Source organism: Peromyscus leucopus, chromosome 7 (genome assembly GCF_004664715.2).
Source record: "Peromyscus leucopus breed LL Stock chromosome 7, UCI_PerLeu_2.1, whole genome shotgun sequence".
Lineage (NCBI taxonomy): Eukaryota > Metazoa > Chordata > Mammalia > Rodentia > Cricetidae > Peromyscus > Peromyscus leucopus.
The window spans coordinates 94,380,920-94,401,644 of record NC_051069.1 but is presented as its reverse complement, the minus strand read 5'-3'; the positions used below and the strand labels follow the sequence as shown (position 1 = coordinate 94,401,644).

The 20,725-nt window shown below is 42.4% G+C and overlaps 1 protein-coding gene across 2 annotated transcripts in view; it reads right to left on the bottom strand.

Moving 5' to 3' along the window:
* The window catches only part of Pik3r4 (phosphoinositide-3-kinase regulatory subunit 4), a 55,276-nt gene that overhangs the window by 14,605 nt on the left and 19,946 nt on the right, over positions 1 to 20,725 (bottom strand). For both annotated transcript variants that reach the window (XM_028869884.1, XM_028869883.2), the window contains exons 8-13: positions 17,912 to 18,057; positions 15,953 to 16,156; positions 11,438 to 11,639; positions 10,228 to 10,415; positions 9,454 to 9,664; positions 6,203 to 6,368 (exon numbers count right to left, since the gene is read on the bottom strand). In XM_028869884.1, coding sequence (XP_028725717.1) covers positions 6,203 to 6,368; positions 9,454 to 9,664; positions 10,228 to 10,415; positions 11,438 to 11,639; positions 15,953 to 16,156; positions 17,912 to 18,057 — 1,117 coding nt within the window. The remainder of the gene's footprint in view (positions 1 to 6,202; positions 6,369 to 9,453; positions 9,665 to 10,227; positions 10,416 to 11,437; positions 11,640 to 15,952; positions 16,157 to 17,911; positions 18,058 to 20,725) is intronic.

Sequence of the window (20,725 nt, the reverse complement as noted above, 5' to 3'; positions counted from 1 at the left end):
CACAGAATGCCTCACCTCGCAGGACCAGAGAAGGGGTCCACTAACCATCCACACATTCCTTGCTTGCTGCCATGCTTTCTGAGGATCTGATTGACAGGACGCTGCCATGAGCACCACCTAACCTGTCGCTCCCCACAAAATTGGTGTTATTTACACTTACTTTTAAACAAAAATAGATCATTTGATATTTTTATCTATCATTCCTCTCTGGTTCACTTTTTCTTAGTAATAGCTTTACTGTACTATAGGGTACATTGAAAGCAGTCTATTTACTGCTAGTATAGGAAAATGAAATTGATCTTTGCATAAAGATCTTGCATTCTGTCTTTTCATTTAATGTTTTTTCCATATACTAGATCATGCTGACTGCTATCAGAAATAGTTTTACTTTTTTCCCATTGTATAATATTACATACAAATGTGTGGGTGTGCACGTGTGCATGTGAGCACCTGCACGTATTCCTTACCTAAATACCCTGGCTAGACCCTCCAGGGTAACGCTCAGTGGAACTGCCAAAAGTACTCATTACTCTTATTCTTCATCTAGAATGCCTGCGCTCTTCATGGTGAGTACGGTGTCAGCTGTGGTTTGTGGCGATGGCTTTGATTATTTCTCCATTACTAATTTACAGAGTTGCTTTTAACTACCAAAGGGTGGACTTTGTCAAATGCATTCCCGGGGTCTGTAGAGATCACTGGGTGGTTTCTACCCTTTCTTCTCTTCACATTTTGTATGCTCATTTCCAGATGCTGAACTAGCCTTGCTCTCCTGGGGCAAGCTGTTCTTGTTCATAGTATATAATCCTTTCAGACTACAGTCAGTTTAGAATGTGCTGATGATTTTCACAGCCAAGCTGTTCTTGTTCATAGTATATAATCCTTTCAGACTACAGTCAGTTTAGAGTGTGCTGATGAGGATTTTCACAGCCAAGCTGACTATGGCACAAGTCTGTAACTCCTGTATGGCACAAGCCAGGTCATGTATCCTGGCTACAGTGTCAAGGGAATACCTGCTCATGGGCTGAGTTCAGAGTGTCCCCTTATTTCTTGGGAGCCCTTCTGAAAGATGAATTATAATTCCTTAAATGCTGAACAGAGTGCACCACAAAGCCCTCAGCCTGGGCCTTTCTTTGTGAGAAGACTTTTACTAACTGACTCTCGTAATTTTATGCTGTTTATGTGTTCTATTTCTTCTTAATCACTTCAAGCAGCTGCTTCTTTCTATGAATTTGCCCATTTCATCCTAGTTTCTGGCATATAACTGTTTACAGTAGTCATTTTTACTTCTGACCATAATATCCCTGATATTATTCTGATTTGCATAACGAGTCTATTTTCATTTCTCTAAAACAAAATGGTTACTCCCCTAAAATTTTCCAGTTTCGCTGATCTTTATCAAGAAGCGACTTTCTGCTTTTACTTCTATTATGCTTTTCTGTTCTCTATTTCATCTTTGCCTTCTTAGTCTTCTTCCTCCCACTTCCTCTGGGCTAAATCTGCTCTCCTCTGGCTAATTGGTTCCAGCTAAATTGCTGACTTGAGATCTTTTTTAAAAAAGCACAGATTACTATTTACAGGTATACATCTCCTCAACACTCCTTAGCCACACTCCCATCTTTTGGGATCCTGTGTCTTCATTTCCATTCATCTCAAAGCTCTCAGCCATACGTTGCTTCATCTCCATACACATGTGAACTCCTCACATCCTTTCTATTGCCACCACCCAACTTCATCCACTACAGCCGGAGAATATACTTTATACGCTCCATGCTTTGACATTCATTGACGCTTCTTTTATGAACTAATACTTGGTTTAGTCTGGAAAATACCCCATGTACACCTCAGAAAGAAGTTCTATTCCAGTGTTGTAGAGTTCTTTTGCTCTCTGTCAGATGTGATCACTAGGCAGCATTGTCCAAGGCCTCTATTTCTGTGCCACTTTATATCACCCGGGTCTAGCCACACTGAAAACGGACGTTAAAGTCTCCTGCTATTGTGGTTCAACTGTCACTTTCTGCTTCACATACTTTGTTAGGTGCCTGCGTTTGTAACTGGCATGCCTTCCTGATGGACTGAGCTTTTTTGTTGTTGTTTGTTTGTTTGTTTGTTTTTTTTGGTTTTTCAAGACAGGGTTTCTCTGTGTAGCTTTGCGCCTTTCCTAGAACTTGCTTTGGAGACCAGGCTGGCCTCAAACTCACAGAGATCCGCCTGCCTCTGCCTCCCGAGTGCTGGGATTAAAGGCGTGCGCCACCACCGCCCGGTCCTGGACTGAGCTTTTACACTGTCACTCACCAACCCCACTGTTCTCACCAACCCCTGGGGCATGTGGTTTATCTTTCTGATCCTTTCAGCCCATTAACAACTTTGAATTGAAGATGTCTTTTTCTGTAGAGCATAAAAGTGGTCCCAACTGTGTCCTTTCCACCTCTTTCCCTCCGGATTAGTCGCCATGGTTACTAATAGAGATGATGTATGTCTGACATTGTTCTATCTATTCCTGGTCTTAACTGGGTTTTCTCCACTGATGCCCCCTTTTTTTTTTAATTAAATATGTTTGAATAGCATTTTAAATTTCTTGGTTTTGAGTTTTACTAAAAGTTTCCAAGCTTTTAAGAAGTTACTGAGAAATACAATTGACATCTTTTAAAAATTAAATAAACAGCAACTTAATTTAAACACACAAAACTCTGTTTTAATAATATATTCCTCTCTCTTTCTGGTCAATTATTGTCATGAAGTGTAATGAATACATAATGTTATAAACCAAAAGTGAGTATTGATGAGAATGAAGATAACTTGCTTGGAGGTTTGAATAAAATGTTGGTTTAAACCCTGTCTCAAAAAACCAAAAAAAAAAAAAAAAAAAAAAAAAAAAAAAAAGAAAGAAAGAAAGAAAAGAAAAGAAAAGAAAAACTATACAATGGAGAAAAGAAAGCATCTTCAACAAGTGGTGCTGGTCAAACTGGATGTCAGCACGTAGAAGAATACAAATAGATCCATATCTATCACCCTGCACAAAACTCAAATCCATGTGGATCAAAGACCTCAACACAAATCCAGATACACTGAACCTTATAGAAGAGAAAGTGGGAAAAATAATCTCAAATGCACTGGCACAGGAGACGACTTCTGAATAGAACCATAGCACAGGCACTAAGATGACAATTAATAAATGGGACCTCGTGAAACAAAGAAACTTCTGGAAGGCAGAAGTCACTGTCAATAGGACAAAATGGCAGCCTACAGAATAGGAAAAGATCTTCACCACCCCACACCCTACAGAAAGCTGATCTCCAAAATATATAAAGAAATCAAGAAATTAGACATCAAAAAACCAAACAACCCAATTAAAAAATGGGGTGCTGACTTAAACAGAGAATTCTCAACAGAAGAATCTCAAATGGCAGAGAAATACTTAAAGAAATGTTTATCTTCCTTAGCCATCAGGGAAATGCAAATCAAAATGACTCTGAGATTCCATCTTACACCTGTCAGATGGTTATGATCAAAACCACAAGTGACAGCTCATGCTGGAGAGGATGTGGAGTAAGGGGAACACTCCTCCACTGCTGATGGGAGTGCAAACTTGTACAGCCACATTGGAAATCTATACATCAGTTTCTCAGAAAATTGGAAATCAATCTACCTCAAGACCCAGCGATATCACTCTTGGGCATATACTCAAAGGATACTCAATCATACCACGTGGATACTTGCTCAACTATGTTCATAGCAGCTTTATTTGCAATAGCCAGAACCTGGAAACAACCTAGATGCCCCTCAACTGAAGAACAGATAAAGAAAATGTGCTACATTAACTCAGCTGTTAAAAATAATGACATCATGAAATTTGCAGACAAATGGACAGAACTAGAAAAAAAATCATCCTGAGTGAGGTAACCCAGACCCAGAGAGACAAACATGGTATGTACTCACTCATAAGTGGATATTAACTGTAAAGTAAAGGATAACTATGCTACAATCCTCAGACCTAGAAAGGCTGGGTAACAATGAAGGCCCAAGGGGGGTGATGCATGGATCTCACTGGGAAGGGGAAATAGAGGAGATCTCCTGAGTGGACTGGGGGAGGGTGGGCATGGGAACTTGAGGGATCAGGTTTTGGGGGTGGGTGGAGGGGGATAGCGCTGAGGGAGATGACTGGAAAGGGGGGCTTTACGGAGTTGGGTAGAAGGCTGATGCAAGGGAAACTCCCACAAGTGTACAAGAATGGCCCCAGCTAAGACTCCTCGCAGCAGTGGATGCATAGTCTGAACTGGCCATCCCCTGTGATCAGATTGGTGACTGCTCTGCTGTCACTGGAGAGCCTTTATCCAGTGACTGATGGAGACAGATTCAGAGACTCAGGCCACACACTGGGTTGCACTCAGGGAGTCCTGCTGAGGAGAGGGAGGAGGGATGTTGGAAGTGGTGTGTGTGGAGGGAGAGGGGGTTAGGAACACTGCAGGAAAACCCACAGAAATTCCTAGCCTAGCTCACGGGAACCAGAGTCCGCAACAACAACCAGGGAGCCTGCATGGGACCAACCTAGACCACACATGTGACAGTTGTGTAGCGTGGTCTGTATGTGGGACTCCCAGCAATGAGAACAAGGGCTGTCCCCGTTGCTTTGAGTGGCTCTTGGGAACCTGTTCCTAGTGCTGGATGGCCTTGCCCAGTCCGAATACAGGGGGAGGTGCTTAGTCATATAGCAGCTTGGTATGCCATGCTTTGCAGAAGCCATGGGAGGCTTGCCCTTTTCTGAGTGATTACGGAGGAGGGGTGCATGTGGGGGTGGGGGAGGAAGGGAAGGCTGAGGTTGGATTATAAAATAAATAATTAATTTTTAAAAAATCCACACAAAACAAAAAACAAAAATGAAATTGCTACATACATCTATGATTCATTTATATTCTATTCAATGCAATGCCGAGAGAGAATAAACACCAAAATAATAGGTATAATGTAAAATCACAGAGCCCTTTAAACAAATACACAGCCAACCCCCCACCTTACCAGACTTGTAACAAGAAGTGGACTTCTAAGTTCCTTTAGTTGTCAAGGGTATTTGATTTGATAGCATTTTAGTTAATTATGCTCAATGAACTAATCACAAGAAAAGCAGCAGAGAGTTCCCCACATCTTTTCAATGTAGATGAGATTCCTTCTCATTTATAGTAGCTCTTCTGGCAGAACCAATTAGGCGAAGAGCAAACAGGAAAATGGGAGAATGAAATGAGATGACACAGACTGGGCAGGGGCAGAGGAGGTTAGAAACCTCAAGCGGGGGTGGGGGAGACAGATGTATCCTGCTGCCCAAATGTAAAGTCCTTATAATATCACATTCATCAAGTTCATATCCTGGGCATTTCAAGTCTCAAAGACACTGGTCATAAAAACCAGGTTCCAGAGCAGTGGGTCTTGTTTTTCTGATGCAGCTGTCACCCCACTGTCCTGTTACTTCTGTTCAGACGCTTTTCATCTCTTCAGTAATCAGGTGTTCAGCCATCAAACAGATGCCAGTCTGGTCCCTCCCACTGTCTAGAGCACATCTCCTTGCATCACCAGAGTGGACATCCTCCCACTGCTGCTGCCTCACCCTTCTCATCCTGCACTCGGCACCGCCAGAGCCATTCCTCTGTCATCTGGGGTCATGACCCCCTATTCACAACCTTCCAAGACCCCTCTCACTCAAAGTCCCCAGGAGAGCCCTAAAATCCTACAGAACTGGTCCCTCCTCCTCTCCATCTCTCCTGTTTTGCTCAGGTCACACAAAACTTCCTGCCAGGAATGACTGACCAGTCCCCACCCCCACCTAGGCCTGTGAAGTCCCTGTTTCCTCTGTCCAGAACATTCCACATTCCCATGTCACTCTTTCTCCCTTTTTTTAATTCTTTCTTCGGATTCATTTTCTCTGTAGGTAGTCTCTGGACAGTTTACTGAGAATTTCAGCTGGCAACACCATCACCCACCCCCACCCCTCGCCACCCCATTTCCTCGTCATCTCCCACAGCTTTTCAATACTTTAGTTACACTTCTGGCTGTCTCACTTCCCACCGGATGGCCAGTGGCACAGGACTTTGGTCCACAAGGGCCTATGAATCCCTTACTCCTAAGCAGCTCTGATGCAGAGAAAGCACTCAAAAGCACTGCTGATTTAGCTGACGAGGCTAACCCCACCCCGTCACATCACGTGATGTGTCACCTTGTCGTGGTGGTCTTCCCCTCCATCTTCTGACTGTTCCAGATTTTCACTGTGCCGTCATTTGAACATGTTGCAAAAAGTAGGTGCTCATCAGAGACTCTAATTCGATTTACAGCAGATTTGTGCTCATGAAGATGTGCAACTAGTAGCCCTTTAGGACGCCACCCTGAGACAAAGCAAAAGTGTATCTTAGACTGTGGTTGAGACACACGGTCACCTATCACCCTCTGGCTACAATTATCGACAACTAACTTCGGAGCAATCGTAAGAACTAATTGGTGAAAAGGTCCCCCAGCTAGCCCATCCAGAGGGGTCTACTGGACTGTGTGTGACATGTTACTGACTAAGATACCAAGGCAGCTGCTCAAACAGCTTCAGAAAGACTCCACACCTGGGGCCCTTTTCAGTGTTTGAGAGATAGAGCAGTCCCTTACCCCTCAGAAAACCACTGCCTGCTGATGTAACAGAATGATCGTCCTAGCCTAGACAAACAGCTTGCAGGCCACTTTCTGAGCAAGAAACTTGCAAAACCCCAGCTTGGGACACTAGAGTGAGTCAGGCTTTAGCTGGACTTCACCAAGCTTTCAGCTTCTCAAATGTAACATGGGGATAAACCACTTAGCCTAAGGGGTGGGTATGCACATAAATAACATGTATGGGTCCAACACTGCCCAGACTACATGACCACCCAGATGTCAGCTGGGCACAGTGGCACACGCATTTAGTCCCAGCACTTGGGAGGTTAAAAAAGTGGGTCTCTTTGAGTTCAAGGCCAGCCTGGTCTCATAGCAAGTTCCAGAAGAGCCAGGTTACTTAGACCTGTACCCAAACAAAATGAACAAAAAAGGCAAAATGTCCAGATTGTTAATTTCTTCTTTGTCTGCAATCACTTCTTCTATGGTATAAACACACTAGAAATAGAAATTACAGCCTCAGAATCTACATGGACTTCCTAGTACTTTTAAGATGGCATCTTACTTTTCTGTATTTTATTATGCATATTCTTTTGTGTATAATTAATTTCCCCGAAGTTACAAATTATGAGATCAACAATCATGTCTCATCAATGACCTCTGTGCTCAGCATAGGTCCCTGCACATAACTGTGGTGGCGCACACCTTCAATTGCAGCACTCAGGAGGCAGAGGCAGGCGGATCTCTGTGAGTTTGAGGCCAAGAGGTCTACAAAGTGAGTTCCAGGACAGGTTCCAAAGCTACATAGAGAAACCCTGTCTCAAAAAACCAATAAATAAATAAAAAATAAAAAAAAAAGAAGTTGAACCATAGATATCAAGAGAATGTTCAATAGCAGAGCACATGGGATAGTGCCTTGCTAAGTGATGTAAGTGGTTTCACTGGGTGTTATGTTTGAATATATCACATGTAATTACCTGTTAAACAAATAAATATTTATCATAGATAAATCATATAAAAAACCAATAAATAAATAAAATAATTCATAGCTTGTACAAATTAAATAAAACATTGTATACAGTTAATATTATTTAATTTTAAAATAAACCAAAAAGTTTTGCTAAAAATCAGACCTACAGTGGATGTCATCACTGTGCCTGAGTGGTAGCAATGTCATTTTTGAATGATTGTTTTCTTACCAAAAGGAAAAAATAAAACCAAGATTCCTGACAAATGTGACTTACTCAACATTAAAAATAAAGTTTCCCCTTGGATTGGTAAGTTGCCCCCGTGGGAACACAAAAGCTAAGAAGGATATACTCAGTCTGAGGGACCATGAAGTCTACAAGATCTACAGATTAGGCTGAATATTTTATACAACCACTCAAGTGTGGAAAGAAGAAAAAAATAATAAAAGTTCAACAATCACTGCACATTTCTATGGTTACTGAATAAAATGTATAACTCCATTTATGTATGAAATTGCCACCTGTGAAGAGGATTATAACACAAGATTGTGAGTAGTCATATATTTTATGTTTTTAAGCAGATCTGGTAGGTAGGTGACATTAGCTTACATCATAGAAACAGCTTGAAGATTTCAGGATATTTGTTTTGATAACAGCATCTGACTAGATTCCTTAGCACTTCAGTATTCTCTAAATGTTCTTCAAGGGCCCTCCACAGTGCTTCCTGAGACCACAGCAAAGCTCACAGGAATTCCTGCGAGCTCTTCACAGTCTAAAGGTAAATACACTATGCATTTCTTCTGTGTTAAGTAAGTTTCTACTATCACAGCGGAAATACTGAAATTCATTAATTTTTTTAAAATCTACAACAGAACCAAAGAGCAGCCTGCCACACTACACAAAGTGGGCTGCTAATACAAGCGGACCACATCCTGAGCCCAACACGCTCTCCAGTTCTATTAACCCTCTCAGAAAACAGGAACTGTTTTACCAAATTCTTTAAAAGTTTTGTGGTTTTTTTTTTTTTTTTTTTTTTTTTTTATGTGCATGGGTATCTTAGCTGCATGTCTGTGTACCACATACATGCCTGGTGATCAAGGAGGCCAGAACAGTGAGTCAGATCCCCTGGAACTGAGGTTATGGATGGTTGTAAGCCATCATGCAGCTGCTGGGAATCAAACCCGGATCCTCTACACTACAAGAACAGACAGTGTTCTTAACTGCTGAGCCATCTCTTCAGACCATTTTGCCAAATTCTTACTGTTGGTGATTAGCTAAATGCTGGCACTGTGAGTTACTCTGTTCTTTTCAACAGTCTCCATATTTTCTGAATGTCCTAGCTTTTCTTCAGTAATAAAACTATCAGAGGGTAAACTCCACAGTAATTAAAAGCAGGGGTTCACCCCTAGAAACCTCATGTTCATCAAGAGGCAACATGAAAGTGGGGGGAGGCGTGAGACCAAGACAACACACCACAGTCCGCACAGCCGGGAAAAGGGACGCACACACAGGCTACATTAAGTGCCGGCCTGAACGTAGTACTGCAAGTCGATCAAAGCTAACGATCCCAAGTCCACACACACTGACTTCAGGTTTCCTACCCATTGCCTCCTGCTCTGGGCTGCTTCTCCTTCTGGCTATTAAAGTACGTTGCCTGGTGCAGGCTCCCTTTCCAAGGCTCTCATGAGCACAAGTGTTTCAGGTTTCATGTACCTCCCTAACCAGAGCTTGTCATCAGAAATGCTAACAGTCCTTAACTTTTGAGCTGAGGATTTGGGGTTTTTGATTAGGGATGCTTAACCTGACTCAGTTCCCACACCAGAGCCCAGGCTTGGGGTCGAGGCAAGGGAGCAGGAACACGAGTCCTCACCGGGTGGCGGTGGCTTGCTCTCCCACTCAGCGTTCTCCATCATCTGCTTGGCTATGCGCTCTGCATTGCACTGCTCACGCTTCTGCTGTATGAGCTGCTGAAGTTCCGTCTTGCAAGTCGTGATCCGGATCTGGTAAGTGGACGGCAGGACTGTGCTACTTAAAACCTGAATCACCGGCTTCTTACTGGGGATGTGTGCTACTTCTGAAACCTGCAAAGCACAGTAGAGATCCCTGTGTCACGGCAAGGTATAGTTAAGATTAAAATGTTCCCATTTTGCATCTATACATTATACCAGCTTCCTTTAAAAAAACACTAGTAACCCAGGTGAAAAGAACAAGTGAAATTTCAGCAGGTCTGAGTCAGTTTCTTCTAATGAAAATATGGCTGGTTGAGTAGTTGTCTTGAGTTACTAACTCACTTTAAATACATCAAAGCCATTATAATATTTAACATGCACAGACAATCCAGAAACCTACCCCCAAAATATTTTTGGTTTTTGTTACACTGAAGGAAGAATAAAAAGATGTAAACTGTTCTCTGTAGCCTAATTATGATCTCGGTTCAGTCTTTAACCCAATTTCAATTTGCTTTATTGGCAAGTGTCTCAAATGAATAGACTTCTCAGTGCTTAAGGGACTGGATTTCCCTTGCTATAAAATTAAACCGATCTCAGAAACCATCTTGCTTGCTCTACAGTACACAGCCTTTCAACATACACAACAGCAGAACAAAACACAGACGTGAGGAGGACTATAGCCTACATGACAGTACCTGTGGAGAAGTTGACAAAGGGACACAAATAGCAGCAGAGGACTCAGAGCGAGGTGGCTTCCCAGTCTGAACCACCTCGTGGTCACTGGTTTTAGGCAGGGCCTGTGGTATATTCGGTGGTTCCAGTGACCCAAACATGCTTTTCCATTCTTCATTTACATTGGAGTCTTGTTTTACATGTTTTCTAGCTATGAAAATATATTTGGGATAGTTAGTCTGAAGGTAAAACCAATATGATTTGACTGTCTGTTACACAATGGATCTTACTTCCTGTGTGTCCTTTGGGGCTCCATTTTATTCAGCTCTATGTCCCTGTATGCACGTGTGGAGATGTGGGATGTTCAACTTAGAATCTCAGCCATAGAAATATTTATTCACCTACAATTTTGCCAACACTAGGAATTGTCCATCTACATTGATCCAGGTAGAAAATGGATATTTTAATTTGCATTTATTTATTTATATTTCATTTATATGTATTCTATCCTACCAATTATTTGCTTAAATCCTTCACCCTTTTTCCTTTGGAGTGGATTTTTTCTTATTAATCTGTATGGTGCCTTTATATATAATGCATGTAAGCCATTAGGAATTGAGTTGCAAACACTTTATCCCAAGCTTATTTCAATGTAAATCATTTGCTGCCTTAAAATGATATAGGAACAGGGGGAATTTCAAAGGCATATATTTAAGTGAACTACACCCACAGAAAGGGTGTGTACACGATCACATGAGCCTCACACAATCGACGTCACTGTCACAGGAGACGACAGTTCAAATATCAAGTTGCCAAATGACTAAGGATTCTTTGGGCTCTACTCTTCTGTTTCATTGTTTATTTTAAATTCATCAGGCATTACCTACTCTAGACACTGGTTTTACACAGGCTGGCCTCGAGTTAGCAGTTAAAGGGTTAGAAAGCAGAGCCTGAATCACCCCTTCCTCAGGAGGCAGCACAGTCTTCCAGGTGCAGAGCTCTGGAGACGGGCCTCCGTTTGACAGAGCTGTGACCTGGACAGGTGCCCTGGGCTCTCAGTTGGGGTTGCACTACCTGACCCTTCCTCTCCTGTGTCTACTTGTTAAGTACCTGAGTCACTGCACCCAACGTTCTCGATCTGGGAAATGGGGGGAGGAGGGCTGTATTTACTCTTTATTAACTAATACCAGCCTTATAATAATAACAACACGATGAGCACACCAAGGTACTAACCCCGTTTCTCATCTGGTTCTTGTTTGGTTTTCACAAGATCAACCTGTCTCCCAGTGATGCCTAAGGCTGCCAAGTCGATTACACCTTTCTGGCTGCTGTCATGGAGATGGCTCTGGTCCACTGCATTAGCTTTCGCTCTGTTGGATTTCATCATGAAGTCCTTCAGTGCCAGAAGTTTATCTTCCTCTTCTTCGGTCATTCCCTGAAACCAAATTAAACCATGTATTTTGGGTTAATTTCAAAAGTAGAAACAATAGGTCTCAGGATGACTAATAAATGAAGGTTCAACTCCCAATTTAAACTGAAAAATGATAAAATGAAGCAGGAAAACAAAGAAGAAAAGGTCACGACTGGCTCTTCTAAAAAACTCTGCTAGGGTAATTTTCTCCAACATATTATCTTTACATCTCAAATCCCATTGATACTGCTGTATTATAGGTTCTATAACTTCAATAAGGCAAGGGAAACAGATGTTTGGAATGAGATAGAAATGAATATTCAACAACTATTTCATACATTATTCAACTGGGAATTACAAAAATCAAAAGAGACACCCAAGCAAATTATTAGAACTAAGATGTTTTATCAAGTTTTTTAAGAAGTATTTTTTGAGTTATTTTGTGGGTGTTTTGCCTGCATGTGTATATGCACACGCTCCACATATGCATGCCTGGTGTCTGCGGAAGTTAGAAGAAGGCATCTCTTGCTCTACAACAGTCTTAAGTGCTCAGCCACGTCTCTAGCCCTTTGTGAACCTTTATAATGTCCATACGAAAATTTTCTACATCAGCCATGAGAAGAAAATTTTAATATTCCAAATAGAATTGTAATTTTTAAAAGCAAACACAGGACTGGAGAGGTGGCTTGGTGGTGAAGAGCATTTGCTGCTTTTCCAGAGGACCCAAGTTCAGTTCCCAATACCCACGTCCGCTGGCTCACAATTGGCTCTGACTTCAGCTCCAGGGAACATAGTGCCCTCTTTTGGCCTTCACAGGCACTTGCACACATGATACACACTCACAGACCGAAACACACACATAAATAAAAAATGTTATTAAATAAATAACATTTAAAAATCAAACACCCGTACCCCTGTAATCCCAGCACCCGGGAGGCTGAGGCCCAAAGACTGGAAATTCAATCCAGCAAGATCCTGACTCAAAAAGAAAAACTAAACAAACACTCAAAGTATTCACAATAAACAAGGATCAAAGCTCTGCAGCAAAACCCAGAAGACATCGCTGAGGTCAGTAGCGATGACGGTACAATGGGAACACACACCAGGCCCTAAGGACCAGCAGACTTAACACTGCTGGACTTCAGTTCTTCCCTACAGGCTCAATGCAGTATCAAGAGACACACCAACAGGCTGATTTCATTTTATGAAGTGTGATTTCGGAAAATGCATAAAGAACTGTGTATGTAAAGGACCAGGCATAACCAAAACAATCCTGAAAAAGAAAGAAAGGAGAAGGACTTTGTTCAGTCAGAACCAAGGCTAAGCTAAAAGCAGTACCCATCAGCACTTAGCAGGCGTCTGCTGCCAGGCTGACAGAGTAGCACTGCTCATCCAGTACTAACACAGCTAGGCTTCTGGGGATGGCCTGATGGGGGACAGTACTTACTCATCCCGCATCTAACATGCAGCAGGCAGGCGTCTGCTGCCAGGCTGATGGAGTAACAGGGACAAGATTCACCTCCCCACTTCAAACATGCTTAGAAGTGGATGGAAAAATAGGAAATGACACTTCAGGATGAGAAAACAGGCGGCCCAGTGTTACGATCCCCAAGACAGAGATGAGTCCTGCTCTTGCAGCTGTCCAGAATCCTTTCTGGAGAGTTTCCAGGCCATGAGCATAGAAAAGGGACCCAGCATACAACAGATCCCAGCTCAAGAATATGCTACAAAAGTTAATGCAGAAGGGGAGATGAGTGGAGAAAACAGATACACACAGGAGTATGTCAGAGGGTGGGGTGTCCTCTACTCTGGCTGAAAATTAAACTACACATGCATACAGAGACCACCCAGGCCAGGGGAAGCGCAACAGCAAAGCGGCAGACCAATAATTCCCACAACAGTCCAAGTTTCTATCTGCCAAAGGTGAAAGAACTTTCAGAAACACAGACCACTGTGTGCATGTGTCCACAGAGCATCATGTCAGTGAGACTAAAGGGACTGTATAAAGTATGCTCTGGACCTGTCCTTACAAAGCCTGAAGCCAGGCTAGAAAGGATGGAACGGATTCCAAGTGTCAAGAGACCAGGCCCAACGTTCTGTAAAGGAATTCAGCACCAACAACCTGAAATCCACAATGACCAGAGCAAGGTTAGATGGAGGCCAACTGAGGGACTACAGAAAAACTCGATTTTATTATGCATGTTCTCAGGCTGCTTCAATTTCACACTTGTATCCACACAGTCAAAAATTACTAACATCAAAATCCAGTCAAAAGTTTAAAATGTATTTTTTAAGTAAGGAGTGGAATGAATCATCCTGTGTCCTTTATAGCCCCTTATTAAATGGATACAAAACAGAGCTCTTCTAGATGAGATCTAACTAAAGCATTCCCGAATGTGTCACCTCCTGCTGACACATCCTGCTGGAGAGATTCCAAGCCCCACATGACTGCTGTTCCGAAGGCATGTTCAAGCCTGCATCCCAGCCGCAGAACACATGCCCCCACAACATCAGCACCAGGCTCTCCTAGGGAAGCCACTCCACCAGCCACACACCTCAAGTACAGAACTGTACAAAGAAGGGCTGAGCCCCAAGATAAACGAGTTCAGAGCTCCCACTGGGAGAGGCTACAGCTCTCTTTCTCTTTAGCCCGGGCATTAGGAACTCAAATTCTACCTCCAGAGCCTCCCCAGGATCCAAGCCTCTGCTAGTGATGCTGGAAACCTAAACAGAAGACAGGCTAAGACCAGGGGAAAGGAGTAAATGTGGAGAAGAGGGCCGCTCCACACAGGCTTCCTCATGCATCTGTCAAACTCAAACAAGCCTGCACCAGCTCCTCAGTCTACAATACATAGTATGCGCAGTCAAGACTGAAACACCCCCCACCCCACTCCCCTCTAACTATAGCACAGAGATAACAAGTCGCTTGCGCTGGCTTTAAGGACGGCCACAGAACACAGAAAGAACAGACAGCAGCGGACTCATCGTGTGACAAAATGGAAGCTAGTGGTTTCTGTCCTTTGTACTGGGCACTTACATTCTGGTCTGATCTCACTTCTGCTGGCAGCAAGTGCCCCTGAAACAGAGTGTAAATCTCCTCACCCTTTGAGCCTCCTAATGTTATCAACAGCAACAACTTAAGACAGGCTAATGTGTTCCTCTTTCTCCACTCAGACACATGTGACGAAAATGACAAATATGCCAAGCACTGCCTTTCAGAGGCACCAAGGTCAGACAGTCGAGTGATTTTATCGCGGATCCAACAATGGGAGCTAGCACTGAGGGAGTGGTGGTCGTGGAGGCACCTGGGAAAACAGCAGGGCCAGGAAGACTAAGAGAAGTGGGGGGTGCTTCCCAGTTCAATTCCTAGCAACAGCTTCATCAATGAATATTCAAGGTCAAATAAAATACATGAACACATTTCTACTACAAAGCTCATCAAACTCTGATGAGCTCTTTGTGCTGTGGCAAGTGCCTTTAATCTCAGCAGAAGTGCGGAGATCTCTATGAGTTTGGGACCAGCCTGGTCGACGTAGTGAGGTCAAGCCAGCCAGGGTTACACAGCAAGTCCCTGTCTTAAAAAACAACCTCTCAAACCGAGTGTTTTTGTTTTTTTTTTTTCCAGGTGAGACATGGCTGGTAAGCACTCTCTCTATGAGAACACTCTGCAGAGCGTATGGTGGTCATCCCTAGTCTTTGTTCTCTGTTCATGGAGTACCAGCAATTACAGTCTTCATTCCGATTCTGACTCTAGGTCTCACACATTTTACATCAAACAGAAAGATGAACCTAATTTAGTGTATCAAAAAGACCCTACCAATGCCAAATGAAGTACAAGGGTTTTTGTTAAAATTTTTTAGTTCTTAGGGGATTTGTTAATTGATCCAAACTCAGATGTAAACATGACAGTCAACTGCTGGCTTATTCAACTGAAGACCCAAGGTAATGCAGCCGTTTGCTCACAGCAAGAAGTCTGAGTGTGGACTGGGGTGAGAGACTCTATCGTGTTTGTGTTCTGAAATATTTCTTCATTATATTTGGTAAAGTAGAACTGAACTAAAAATAGTACTTAAGTTCAAGGCTCTTTCTGTTCTCGCAGCAATCACAAAAGAGAGTTGATAGTTCTCCTGTGACTCCTTATTTAGTCTAACTCGGTGTTTTAGGTTAAGCCTGTTGTCTTTCCTTAGCTACCATAGAGAATACACAAGATGCTAACAGGCAGATTTATTTTCATTTCTCATGATAGAACCTAATCAAAAACATTTTTAACATCTAAATAGATGCTTCAACACTGTCGTGAAACTTGTTGACATGTAAGGCCTGAGGAAGGCGCACACCTGTGAAAGCAGTTTCTTCAGAAGCTGTGCTATGGCGGGGTCCTCAGGTGGAGGGCAGTCGAGAAGAGAGCCATGTCGCTTCTTCTGACGCATGTGAAGATGTCTGAACAAGCTAGTGATGTCCTTAGACCTCAGAGCATAATCAAATATAGAGCGACTCACGGGCTCTTTTAGAACACTGAGCAGGACAAGCTTCCTTTCGATCTATATGAGAAAAGTAAAGGACAATTAGTTCAAACCACAGTACATAGAACAATTACTTCCAAACCCAGTAAGCACAACCTGTGTAGAGTTAACAAAAGTATTGATTTTCTAAGAAAATAATGTTTTGTTTTGTTTATGAGGAGATAAATAAGATACTGGCCAGCTTTAAAGACCTAAGTGTTTTCCTGTCTTTCAATATTACCACTAGAGTACATATCTGTGTCTACTCCACAGAAGACTAATAGTAAACACCCAAAGGCAAAGGTTTCAGAAAGTCAGAGCAAGCCATTCCTGGATCTGCAGAGGTCACAGTCCTACAAGTCCACACTGCCCCCCACCCCACCCCGCCCCACCCCATGGTTCACAGGTCCAAGACACAGGCACTGGCCAGAGATCCAAGTAACCACTGCATGGGGCCTCCCTTCAGTTACCACATTTCCCTGAGAGATCCAAACCCTTCTGCAAAATATTCTCTCCAGAATTCAAGACTTCTTTCTCTTAGTGGCCTAGAACACTTTTCTGGTCAATACATATATAATAAAAAGGATGGACACTACCAGTAGTGACCAAAAGGACTTGTTTTTCCTGTCAATGTTGGGATATAGAAGCCAGATCTTTGAATATGTAGGCAAATGCTCTACCACTAAGCTATATCCCAGTCCCTGGCTTTATGAGACAGGATCTTACTATGTAATTCACACTGACCTTAAATTCTTTAGGTAGCCCAGGCTGGCCATGAACTCACAATCATCCTGCCTCGGCCTCATGGGAACTGACACCCATGACAGTGTGCACCACCACACCCAGATCTAAAGACCGTTCTTTGGATATAATTAACTATTGCAGCTGGAACTTAAAGGGTCCCTTTGTCTAATCTTAAATGAAGAAACAAGGGCTGGAGAGATGCTCAGCAATCACAAATGCTTACTGCTCTTCCAGGGCCTGAGCTGGGTTCCTAACACTCATGCTGGGAGGCTCATGACCACATCTAACTCTAGCCCCAGGGGATCCAAGGCCTTTTTCTGGCCCCTGAGAGCACTGTATTCATGTGCACAAACCACACTGGGACACACACATAAACTCAAAACTAAAACTTTAAAAAAGTTTACATTTTACAACGAAGAAGGGTTAGACTTATGAAACATGAATAATTAGCCTCTCAATTATTGATCCTGGCTTTGAAAAATATAAATCAATGATAATACAAATAATAAATTGAAAAGTATAAATCAATGATAATACAAATAATAAATTAAATAAGAGTAACCAGCAAGAGCCAGAGAGATGGCTCAGGGTTAAGAGCCCTGGATGGTCTTCCAGAAGACCAGGATTCCATTCCCAGAACTCAGGGAGGTTCACAACCAGCTGTAACTTCAGTTCTATGGGACTTTCTTCTGACCTCCCTGGACACCAGGCACACAGGTGGTATACAACATACATTTGTGTAATACACCCACACACATAAAATAAAAAAGTAATACAACTTTAAAAAATAAAAATAAAAGCAGATGCATTACAAGATACCACAAAGAAAATGGAGTCTGAACTTCTGCGTGCCATACTATGTATGACTGAAGAGTCTCCTGATAGTGTCTCTCCTACAAGGGAGGTCAGTTTATTAACACTGTTAGCTCAAAAGGACTATGAAAATGTTACAGACCAACTTAAATACATTTGATGTTAGGGATTCTTTTGATATAAAGGACTCTTGAGACATAATTGGAAAGGACTGGTCACAAGCTGGAACCTGTGTACCTGTATTACTGGTTGAGTAATATATGGGTCAAGATAAGGCATCAGCTTGCAGTAGACATCAGCAGTACTTATTTGATGAGCTACCACTGTGATAAATCCCACTGCGCCATAGCGTATCCACAGATTAGGATGACACAGGAAGGGAGCTACAAGGGGAAGAAAAGAAGATACCAGATCAAACCAGATTCACAAAACTTTAAATTTTAAGGTCATACAAATCCTTACATTACAACCATTTGATAAAGATATCAAGCCTCAGTGTAACTAGAAAGTTCTTGCACATATTAGCCTGAAATAGAAACTCAATAATACAAAGTTATAACACTCCCCTATCATACTTACCAGCCATACCATAAAACTAATCTCCTTTGTAAAATTTCTATTTTTCAGAGTTGAAAGTGTATTAACACATACTCATTTGTAGCACTGAATTAAAATCTATTGGACAGACACATAAAAATCCCAACAACACACAGATAGGAAGTGATCCACTTTACCCTCTATGTTCAGGACAGCAGCTACCACCCGAGAAGCAGAGATATGGGGGGGAGGGGGGGAGGTGCGGTGAGTAACATTTCTTCTCCAGGCCATAGCATTGAGAAAACAATCTGATCCATCTGACATTCTTTTTAATGCAGGGTTTGGTCAAATCTAGCATATAACTCATAATTTTCATTATAATAATGATAGTCATGTCATCGTGAATGAGAAAGCAGAAAAGTAGAACACATCATGTCCATTCTTCAGTGTTCAGACTAAGATTTACCAAGGAAACAGAATGTCGTCCTTCTTTTTAATAGTTTTATGCACTAAGTCTAAATAATTTATTTCAAATAATCAAAGTCACAATAACATGATTCAGAATAAAATTCAAACTTCTAAAACACAATAGTTGCATGAGCTCTAAGAACACAAAGATATACTCAGAGCTGTTTATCAGAAGTCCAGGGGAGCAATGATGTAACCATGTCACCCTGTACTAGTGATGCTTACGTGAAAATGAAAGACAAAGACACGTTCAATGTCCCTCTCTCAGGGCTGCCAAGACAGCCAGGGGGCAAAGGCCCCTGCTGCCACATCTGACCACCTGAGTTAAGAGCCCTGGGGCCCCTGAAAAGTGAAGAGAGAGAACCAACTCCACAGAGGTGCCCTCTGACCTCACAAGCATGCAATGGCATGTGCACATATGCACACATGCATGCAGTCGAGCGCACATAAAGACATGCCCTCACACAAAGTAAAATAAAAATCTCTTCAAGTTCTCACACGGTCTTCTCACCACGAAGGTTTTGATTATTTCACAATCCACACACAGCCCTGGTCCCTGTGACAAGGACGGACTGGTACTCTTCCCTTTGATGTAAAGAAGGAAAACGGGCTGAGGATGGAGCTCAGTGTAGGGTGCTCATCTACCATGCACAAGGCCCCAGAGTTCAATCCCAACGCCTCAACGATCCAGAACAGTAGGAATTGGCAGGGCACTGAGAACCTTTCGAAAGCACAGAGCCACAATGGCATGACAGGGGTTGAGTGCTGGGCAAGATCAATTACCGATTCCAAGCTTCCACACGTAAGCGGTTCCTGTGCAGCTGTCGTACATAAGCATACCTCTAGCAGCCCCTCAGTAACGGATGCTAGCAAAAGGGCATGTGCTGCACAGCCAGGCTTGCTCTCCTGAGCTTTGTCACCCCGTGAGAACAGCTGGGGCAGCCTCAGCCATGACAACCATGGCCCCACAATGAGACAGAAAGATCATGTTCAAAAGACAAAGGAGACACACAGCCTGAAGCAGAGCCACCCACACAACCCTAGGTGCCTGACAAGAAACACACCGCAGTGTTTACTGAGACTCTGTGGTTAACAGACACACTGCATTATTATAGCAGTAATTAGCTGACAAAGTACATCAAATCCTTACGCCTGAGCTGAAAGAACTTCTTAGAAAATACAGCATCAATCTTTCCTCTCTAATATGCTCCAATTCTCTGGTGACAAGCATGAGGAAAGCAGAGAACTGAGGATTATCTAAGCAGGAATCACAGTTCTTAAGACCACCTCCAAGGAAACCATGAGAACTGAGGATTATCTAAGCAGGAATCACAATTCTTAAGACCACCTCCAAGGAAACCATGAGAATCACCATCAAGATCACCACCGCCGTGCTTATCTCAGAGTTATGACACTAAACCAGTGTGGTGGCTCGTGCCTGGCATGCCCACATTGGGGGAACTAAAGCCAAGGCGAAAGGTCAGGAGTTCAAGGCCAGCCTGGAACTTTAGTGATAATAATTTGCTTAAAGATACACAACATATAAAGTACGTAAGTCCTTGTCTCAAGAACATAAAATATAGGAGGAGAAACTAAAGTGTAGGGTTTTGTGGAAGTGAAAATTAAATTTATGCAACTTTAAAGATTCAAAGCATAGCACTTTAAAAAAAAAACCATCAAATCACAAAGGAAGATGCAAGAGAGTAAGAATGATACAGGGATTCCAAAACCATCAGAATCAGTTTCAAAACATTAGTGTGTCCTTATTAAGTACTGACTGTAAATAAAGATGGATTAAACTTACAATCAAAAGACAAAGAAGCTGAATAAACAACAAAGAAAACAAAATGTAAAGACAGGACAATACCAAAAGCCTGTTTATCTTTAAGGACGCATATATACCTCAGGCATAAGGGTAGAAAATATCTTCACCAGTTACTCATCTGAGAGAGGGTTAGTATCTAGAATTCATAAGAAACTGAAACACCAGACACCAAGAAAACAAAGAACCAATTAAAAATGGGGAACAGAACTCAACAGAGTTCT